General features: G+C 33.7%; 1 protein-coding gene across 1 annotated transcript; it reads right to left on the minus strand.

Annotated features, from left to right (window-relative positions):
• Positions 1 to 233: 233 nt before the first annotated feature.
• Positions 234 to 9,155, minus strand: LOC147812053 (uncharacterized). Its single transcript, XM_087160399.1, has 3 exons — positions 9,047 to 9,155; positions 5,934 to 5,996; positions 234 to 749 (listed from the first exon to the last, which is right to left on the minus strand). The coding sequence occupies exons 1-3, from the start codon at positions 9,056 to 9,058 to the stop codon at positions 303 to 305; spliced, it is 522 nt and encodes a 173-aa protein (XP_087016525.1). The 5' UTR covers positions 9,059 to 9,155; the 3' UTR covers positions 234 to 302.
• Between the last annotated feature and the right edge of the window lie 1,099 nt (positions 9,156 to 10,254).

Here is a 10,254-nt window from a genome sequence, read left to right on the forward strand (position 1 = left end):
TCTGTTTTTTTTTCTTCTTCTTTTTTTAGAATTTATGAATATTAAATGTTATATTTAGACATCTAAACTAATTTGTTTATGTGCTATTACGAAATTAGTAAATATTTGCTTTTTAAAATTACTAATTAATTGGAGGAATCAATTTATTATTTAATTAATCTAATCAATTGATTTTAACGTCTGGAAATTATTTGATGAACAAGAAGAGTCTAAAATGCATTGTAACTACATACTACGTGGAAAAAATAACTATAATTTATTGAGCATATATCCCAGGTTAAGAGTTTTTTTTTTTTTTAAATTTAAGCATGATGTTTCCATTGATGTCCATGGTGCTCATGATGATGAGCATGGTGAGGTTGTTGGTGATGATGATGATGAGCATGGTGAGGTTCTTGGTGTTGATGATGATGAGCATGGTGAGGTTGTTGGTGATGATGATGTTGAGCATGGTGAGGTTCTTGATGGTGATGATGATGAGGTTCTTGATGGTGATGGTGAGAAGCATGAGAATGAAGTTTGACGTGAGCTGGATCCTGATTGGCTGTTCCGGGTTCATTGGTCTTGACTTCTGCTCTGAATCCTCCCTTATCCGCTACATAGTGAACTTCTCGGTGGATTCCGTGATGGTCAACGTATCCGTAGCTGCCCTTCACTCCTCCGTGTCCATCACCTTCCTCGTGTCTGTGGTGGGATCCGTCTTTGCCTTTCGCTACATATCCGAACTTGTAGGGGTGAGCATGATGATGCTAGGCGAGACAGAACAATTTAGTTTTTACCAATCTGTTTTTCGAATCATCAGAGAAAATTAAAAACACCTTAAGAGGATACCACGTTAGAAAATTTTCGTGACAAATTACCCTGCATAAGTAATTTAAAGTTTGGAGAAAAATAGTATTATTTTATTTACATCACACTAGAGCTACATGCAGGCGACTCTCGATTTCACATATAGGAGTAAAACTCTATTTAAAACTGGATTTAATGCATGCCATCAAAAAGTATGACATGCCATCACAATTTTTGATCCTCTGAAATAGCTCCTCCGCTTTTAGTAATCCGACGATTAAGTAGCAAAGTGGAACACTTTATGGTGGAATAGCTTAACATGGATCGATACTGCACGCCCTTGGTCCCTTCGCAGTCTGATCAATGGAGTGACTACTGCCAGTGATTCGGTTATCAACTAGGAACCGTGTCTTCCGATCAATCCACTGTGAAGTTTAACTGAACCATGAGGCTTTAAATGCTGATAGAAATGTCTTAAAATTATCAAAATACAAACAAACTAGGTGGCTTCGCCCCCTGCTCGCTGGCGCTCGCCAACCCCCGGAACTGCTTTCACAGTTCATTTCGGATTGCTTCGCAATCCGATGCTCGCTTTACTCGCTCATTGGATACGTTCTTAACGTCTAGCTTTTGTATACTTTTTTGAACACTGAAGTACCGAAAACTTTTCACTGTAGAAAATTCTAAACCTGTACATTTCAATATTAATTTGAAATTGCAAACAGTTCACATATTTTTCTTAATCCCACTATTCTAAATTTCAGTTGTTGAGAAAAGTAACTGTTGTAAGTTTTGTTTTAAAGTCTTTCCCGCAAAAGGGCTAAAGCCATGTGTTGTAAAACAATATGAAATAGTAGTCTGCTACTGAACGCCGGATGTAAAGATAATATAACAAAACGTGGAATAGTAAAGCGCTCAATTCAAAATAAAATAGCAATAGCATAACACTTCTCATTTCTGCCAATGAAAAGGAACTATTTCAGTACTCATAACCAACCAACCGTTTTTTTCTCGGTGACAATCGGAGATGGATAGACATATGATGCTCACTACGTGCTCTTGCGTGCCGAAGCCTATCAATTAAAACTTATTAGCGTTTTATATAACATGGATTAGCCGTATGATGCTCACTACGTGCTCTTGCTCGCCGAATCCAAGCAACTAAAAATGAAAACTGTTGCCAGCGCGAGATAAGAAATATCATCGGTTTTATTGATACATACATACGTACGTATTAGCGTTTTATGTAATATAGACTAGGAGGCTCCGCCCCCTGCTCGCTAACGCTCGCTAACCCCCGAGAATTGCTACGCAATCCTATGTGGTTCACGCCGTGAACCATGGCTCGCTGCGCTCGCTCGCCAATGAGCACAATGTTCTAGCACAAAGACATAATATATTATCATCAAAGACATAGTATTTTATCATCAAAGACATAGTATTGTACTTATGTAGAAGAATTCTACCAATGTTCTTATTGGCTTTTAAAAAAGTATATTAGCTATTTAGATTGTACATGGTGAAAAAATCAAAACATTAGCTAAATAAGAAACATATTAGCAAAATAAATTAACAAATATTGCTTCACTAATATTCTGCATTTTAAAGCGTGAAAATTCAATGCATAAATAAGCGCGAAATATAAAAAAATTCAATGCATTCAATACAAACACTTAAACGCTTTTTAGACGTTTAGGTAGCTCCCAGTAGAAAAATATCAATTCAACAGCGGCCTTTTAAAGCATTCTCACTTCAATTAATTAATTAATTCCTAATTGAGTTTAAATTAAATATTGTCATGTTTTTAGTGCATGAATCTGAATTGAACAACCAAAGTCACGGAGGCGAGCAACATTGCCCACGCCACACTGCCACAAACCCGTTTATAGGGTGAGCCACATTCACACATCATGCACACACACAACAGAGGACAGCACAAAGAGAGAAAGAAACATCCATGCCCAGAGCGGGATTCGAACCCGCAGCGTATGGCTTCGCAGTCAGGCACGCTAACCGCTCGGCCACCAGGCCGGTTAAAATCTAGATAATTAAAAGGTTTCCTTTTGCTAAGTCACGTTTGCTCAGCTAAAATCGAAGCTTGAAAAATTCTTTAATAAAGCTAGTCTCAAGCTGAAAATAATTTTAAATCTAAATCGTTATAAGGTTTCTTTTTGCTAAGTCTTGTTTGCTCAGCTAAAATAGAAGCACGAAAAAATCCTTTAATAAAGCTAGTCTCAAGGTGAAAATAATCTTAAATCTAGGTCGTTATAAGGTTTCTTTTTGCTAAGTCTCGTTTGCTCAGCTAAAATAGAAGCTTGAAAAATTCTTTAATAAAGCTAGTCTCAAGGTGAAAATAATCTTAAATCTAGATCGTTATAAGGTTTCTTTTTGCTAAGTCTTGTTTGCTCAGCTAAAATAGAAGCACGAAAAAATCCTTTAATAAAGCTAGTCTCAAGGTGAAAATAATCTTAAATCTAGGTCGTTATAAGGTTTCTTTTTGCTAAGTCTCGTTTGCTCAGCTAAAATAGAAGCTTGAAAAATTCTTTAATAAAGCTAGTCTCAAGGTGAAAATAATCTTAAATCTAGATCGTTATAAGGTTTCTTTTTGCTAAGTCTTGTTTGCTCAGCTAAAATAGAAGCACGAAAAAATCCTTTAATAAAGCTAGTCTCAAGGTGAAAATAATCTTAAATCTAGATAATTATAAGGTTTCTTTTTGCTCAGCTAAAATAGAAGCAAGAAAAAATCCTTTAATAAAGCTAGTCTCAAGGTGAAAATAATCTTAAATCTAGGTCGTTATAAGGTTTCTTTTTGCTAAGTCTCGTTTGCTCAGCTAAAATAGAAGCTTGAAAAATTCTTTAATAAAGCTAGTCTCAAGCTGAAAATAATCTTAAATCTAGATCGTTATAAGGTTTCTTTTTGCTAAGTCTTGTTTGCTCAGCTAAAATAGAAGCACGAAAAAATCCTTTAATAAAGCTAGTCTCAAGCTGAAAATAATCTTAAATCTAGGTCGTTATATGGTTTCTTTTTGCTAAGTCTCGTTTGCTCAGCTAAAATAGAAGCGTGAAAAAATCCTTTAATAAAGCTAGTCTCAAGGTGAAAATAATCCTAAATCTAGATAATTATAAGGTTTCTTTTTGCTCAGCTAAAATAGAAGCGTGAAAAAATCCTTTAATAAAGCTAGTCTCAAGGTGAAAATAATCTTAAATCTAGATAATTGTAAGGTTTCTTTTTGCTCAGCTAAAATAGAAGCACGAAAAAATCCTTTAATAAAGCTAGTCTCAAGGTGAAAATAATCTGAAATCTAGATAATTATAAGGTTTCTTTTTGCTCAGCTAAAATAGAAGCACGAAAAAATCCTTTAATAAAGCTAGTCTCAAGCTGAAAATAATCTTAAATCTAGGTCGTTATATGGTTTCTTTTTGCTAAGTCTCGTTTGCTCAGCTAAAATAGAAGCGTGAAAAAATCCTTTAATAAAGCTAGTCTCAAGGTGAAAATAATCCTAAATCTAGATAATTATAAGGTTTCTTTTTGCTCAGCTAAAATAGAAGCGTGAAAAAATCCTTTAATAAAGCTAGTCTCAAGGTGAAAATAATCTTAAATCTAGATAATTGTAAGGTTTCTTTTTGCTCAGCTAAAATAGAAGCACGAAAAAAACCTTTAATAAAACTAGTCTCAAGGTGAAAATAATCTGAAATCTGGATAATTATAAGGTTTCTTTTTGCTCAGCTAAAATAGAAGCGTGAAAAATCCTTTAATGAAGCTAGTCTCAAGGTGAAAATAATCTTAAATCTAGATAATTAAAAGGTTTCTTTTTGCTCAGCTAAAATAGAAGCGGGAAAAAATCCTTTAAGAATGCTAGTCTCAAGGTGAAAATAATCTTAAATCTAGATAATTAAAAGGCTTCTTTTTGCTCATCTAAAATAGAAGCGTGAAAAAAACCTTTAATAAAGCTAGTCTCAAGGTGAAAATAATCTTAAATCTAGATAATTAAAAGGTTTCTTTTTGCTCAGCTAAAATAGAAGCGTGAAAAAATCCTTTAATAAAGCTAGTCTCAAGGTGAAAATAATCTTAAATCTAGATAATTAAAAGGTTTCTTTTTGCTCAGCTAAAATAGAAGCGTGAAAAAATCCTTAAATAAAGCTAGTCTCAAGGTGAAAATAATCTTAAATCTAGATAATTAAAAGGTTTCTTTTTGCTCAGCTAAAATAGAGGCGTGAAAAAATCCTTTAATAAAGCTAGTCTCAAGGTGAAAATAATCTTAAATCTAGATAATTAAAAGGTTTCTTTTTGCTCAGCTAAAATAGAAGCGTGAAAAAATCCTTTAATAAAGCTAGTCTCAAGGTGAAAATAATCTTAAATCTAGGTCGTTATAAGGTTTCTTTTCGCAAAGTCTTGTATGCTCAGCTAAAATCCACCATGTCATGAAATTTTAAAGGATGATGCAATTTGATCCTATCGTTAGTGTGACGTCAGCTAAAACGTCACACCATTTTACCTAAGTGACAATACTTTTTAAAAAGTAATTTTTAATCCTTTTAGGAAGAAAGGTTTGAAACAGCGACATTTCTGCTTCATTGTATAAATGTTTTTAGTACAAACATTTTCGTGACAATAGGAAAAAAATTCCGACGCATGATTGTCGTAAGGTTACATGCTTTCTGGGATAGTCAGTCAGAGCGGGCCAAATTTCTGTTAACGAGAAATAATATTTGATGAAAAAGTAAAAACATAAATTATAGTTTGTCAATCTAGTTTGATCACTTTAGCTGAGACAAAAATGGATTTGGAGTGGCAATAAATTCCTTTGGGAGAGGAATTGTGCTTAACTTGTTATGACATGAAATTTACAACGTCACCAGAGCTCCAGTGGACATTTAAATGCTCTAGTTAGTTGGAAATGGGTCGAAATTCTATTTATGAGATTCCACCGTAATAGACACAAAGGTATAAATGGAAACGTTATGCATAATATTAAGAGTAAAAAAAGTTTATCTAGCAGCTTTTCCGATATATTTCCGTTTAGAGAAGAAGCTTATGAATTTTAAAATATGACGCATTAAAATTCTTCAATATATTCAGAAGTTCTTAATTTTAAATAAGAGCTTGAATTTATTATAACAAATCTAATAGAAAAAATCGTCACCTCATGATGATCATGATGATGATCAGCTGCAGTAACTGCTATCAAAAGAAAACTGAGGATAATCTGAAAAAAAAAAGAAAAATCATATTTACTATAAATATTTACCATACTTAATATTGAGCCGCTATGGCTCAGAAGATAGAGCATCATGATAGAAGGTGGTAGACGGACGCTGAGTTAGAATCCCTTTACCGTCAGGCTGAACGTGGGAAGTTTTCGTGGTTTTCTCTCCATATAATGTAAATGGTGTTAGATCCATCAAAAAGTCTTACACGAAGGCAAATTTCTAACTATACTTGATCCAGGAGTTCCCTTGTCTTCTGGATTGGGTTCAAAATTACAAAGCTATGGAGTTGAACATTAGTAGTCGTAAACGCAAATTTAGGTCGGCTGCTCAACGACGGTTATAAAATGAAATAAAATACTTAATACACTATGAGGTTTACTATACATATCAGTAATGTAAGGTTATACTAATGATTTATTGTAATGTATTTACTATAATGTATTTACAATAATGTATTTACTATAATGCATTTACTATAATGTATTTACTATAATGTATTTACTATAATAAGCTCAGCATTTAAGTACACTTTAACTTTAACAGAAGTTCGGCAATCCGTTTTCTAATTCTGATAGCAAATATCATTTAAAACCATTTTAGCACTCTTTTAATGAAATGAAAATATAGCACACATTTTCTTACTCGAAATCTTCACGAAAAAAAGCACTCAAAATTGAAGGAAATATGAAACAAAAAAGACATTTATAGAAACACTCGTCGGACGAGGTGCCGAAAATTAAGCTTTAATCTAACAGCTATCAAATTTCAAGACTGTATCCTGACTTGTCTGGTCTCAGGAATTGAAATTATCACTCAATTTTTAGTATTTAATTCATACGTATTAAGCTTAATTGTATTTATAAATGTTTTATTTTATAACAGTAATCTAGTTCATATTCATAACCGTCGTTGTTAAACCAGACCCAATTTTATAAGCTTACCAACTACGTAGCCCTGTAATTTTGAACCCAATCCAGAAGACAAAGGAAATCCTGGATTAAACAGTGGGAGAAATTTGCCTTTGCTAAGGACTTTTCGATGGAACAAACTCGCATTTGCATAACTTGAGCAGTATAACCGCGAACACTTCTTATGGTCAGCCTGACGGCAAGGGGACTCTCACCCATGATCGTCTACCATTGATGGTATTTTACATTTGTGGTCGATGTAAGCCGGATGCGGAATTCATATCAATCAGCCATAGCTGGGATTCAAACCCGGTTCACCTCATTGGAGGGCGAGTGCTCTATCCCCTGAGCTATCGCAGCTCGTATACCAATATTGTTAAAATATCCTGTTTTTTGAACTCTTAAGAAAATCCCTCAAATTTTTCTAACAGATCAAAATAGCTTTTTCTGTACAAAGCGTACACTAACTTTTTCCAAGCTCTTTCTTTTTTTTTTCTAAAAGGAAATATTTGTTTCTAAGCTGTTTTAAAGCTGTTCGGACATTCTTCCTATTCCCATCTTATGGTATTCAAATGGTTATGGTATTATGGTTATGGTATTCAAATCACGACTCGTCTACCACTGAGGATATTTTACATCAGCACTGAGGTCGGTGCTAGCCAGGTGTGGGATTCGTGTCGACCTTCCATCGTTAAGATTCGAACCCAGGTCACCGTATTGGTAGGCGATCGCTTTAACCTTTGAACCACCCCGAATCAACATAATTCTAATGGAATAAATGTCAACAAGGAATTACGTAGTAAGCAGTGCCCGACTAACAAATAATGAGACCCTTTTCAAGCTCTTAAGTTGAATGTAAATGATTATTTAACTTTTTTATATCTATTTTAAAGCTTAAATGTATTTATAGATGCTTTTTTATAACATAAATCTTATTCAATAAGATATAGATAATTAAATAGTGAAAATTTCATTATTTTGGAAACACAGGACACACAATAATTATTTTGGAAAGAAAAAAAAATTGGTCATTGGTCAATTCTGTTTGCTGATTGCCTTCTTTTCAGTGAGTAGTAGAGTTTGCTTAAAACAGTTAACACTTTGCATGAAATTTTAAAAAAAAAATCGTTAATACCTCATTTCTTAATCATTAATATCCATAATCATTAATATTTAATACCTCATTTATTTGAAAATCCTAAATTTTTAAATCAGTATCCAGCATTCTAACATCATAATTCTTTTTTGTAACTACAGAAATGCAAGGATCATTCATTTACCTTTTCATTTTATAACTGTCGTTGAACAGCCAACCCAATTTTGGGTTTACGACCACTAATGTTCAACTGCGTAGCCCTGTAATTTTAAACCTAATCCAGATGACAAGGGAACTCTTGGATCAAGTATCGAGAGAATTTTTGCCTTCGGGGAGAGCTTTCTTATGGAACTAACCGGCATTTGCGTTACATGGTGAGGAAAGTCACGTCACATGGTGAGGAAAGCCTGACGGCAAGGGGACTTTAACGCATGATCCGTCTACCACTGATGATATTTTACATTAGCACTGAGGTCAAACCGCTCTATCCCCTGAGCCAACACGGCTCCAGTGCGACATTTATTACGTAGCCTTGTAACTTTGAACACGATCCAGAAGACAAGGGAACTCATGAATCAAGTATCGAGAGAATTTTGCCTTAGTGCCTTTTAACTTTTTTATGGAACTAGCCCGCATTTGCGCTGCACAGAGACGGAGACCACGAAACCCTCCCACGGTTAGCCTGACTACAAAGGGACTTTAAACACATGATCCGTCTAACACGGAGGATATTTCACGCCAGCACAGAGGTCAGTGCTAGCCAGATGCGGAAGTTGTATCGATTAGCCATAGCTGGGATTCGGGCCCGGTTCACCTCATTGGGAGGCGAACGCTCTATCCCCTGAGCCATCACGGTTCAGGTTTTTTGTTAATTTTTGTATATTAATAAAATTCAACATTACTTTTTATTGTTGTGGGCAAGACATTTAAAAAGCCTTATAGCCCATGTCATTAGTCAGAAGGCTCTAGATATCTGAAAATGGGGGGGGGGAATCACGCGAAAAATTTTCTGGAAAAAAATTTAAGAAAAATAAAATCTTACCTTAGTCAACATTATGAGTAGCTCTATTCTGCCAGTTGTTAACGGTAATCGTTTATTGTTAGTGAATGTTGTGAACTTATTGCACCCAAGAGCTTTTATATAAAACGCTTTCTAAAATTATGTTAAACAGTGTCAACATGCTTATTCTAATCAACATATTTACGGATCAGTAAACATCTAATTGATTTACTTTCACTGCCATTTCCGCCATTTTTCTCTCGTCGACACAAAAATGAAAATAACCCCCAAAAACATTCACCCCCAAGGGTAATTATAAACTAGAATAAAGGCTGTTTCATTTTTTATTATTTATAAATTCCACTGTATGTCAATAAAAGAAAGAAAAAACAGTTGATTGTGTAAAATTTCTTATTTTTGTTCTATTAAAGTCCAGTATTTCAATTACTATTACCTAATGTGTTACGTTCATAGTTCTGCATTCCAGGATTTCCAAAACGGTTCCATTTTCTATGTAGCAGAAGTCTGGGGGTGGGACAATCCTTTGATATTCAAATAAATCCCTTTTTTTCAGAATACGACAAAAATGCAATATATATATATATATATATATATATATATATATGCAGTAAAACTTGTGTAAGTTGACCACTTGTGGTGCATTGTTTTAGTGGGCAACTTATAGAGGGGGTGGGTCATTGTTTCGTTACCTATATCATGTTGCTATATATTTAAAAAAAATTTTACTTTACTTAAAAATTTTATTTAGCAAATAGCCAAATGAATATCTTAAGAAATGTGTTTAAACCTGAATGAACTTCAGTTTGTTACATATAATTCTAATGTTTAACTAACTTTTTTTTAAAAATTATTTCGTTAGTTATGCATGTGAAGTGTTTAATAAAAATAATTTCTTCAAATATCAGAACACGAAAACATGTAATTTGAAAACTTAAACAAAACAAAATTATTTGAACCATTTAAAATTTATTCTGTTATTACTACACTTACAAACCTATTTGTTACAAAAATATTCTCTCATTGCTGTTTAGACTTTACACCAGCATTGAATGAAAGAAATGGTCAAAAGCTGACCCCCTACAGTTTCCCCAGGTTGTTAACTCTCAAAAGGGTTTAGATCAGCTTTTTACACTATTTCTCTAAACAAGTGAAATTTTAACAATCATTGCAAAATGACACAAAATTTTCTGAATTTTTTTTTCCGGTCAAGTTATGAGGGTTTTAGAATA

This window comes from Parasteatoda tepidariorum, chromosome 4 (genome assembly GCF_982258835.1).
Source record: "Parasteatoda tepidariorum strain Cologne lab strain chromosome 4, Ptep-v5.0, whole genome shotgun sequence".
NCBI lineage: Eukaryota > Metazoa > Arthropoda > Arachnida > Araneae > Theridiidae > Parasteatoda > Parasteatoda tepidariorum.

Coding starts and splice junctions, on each gene's coding strand:
- LOC147812053 (XM_087160399.1), bottom strand. Junction 750..5,933: donor ATCATCATGATCATCATGAG/GTGACGATTTTT, acceptor TGTCTCGCCTAG/CATCATCATGCTCACCCCTA.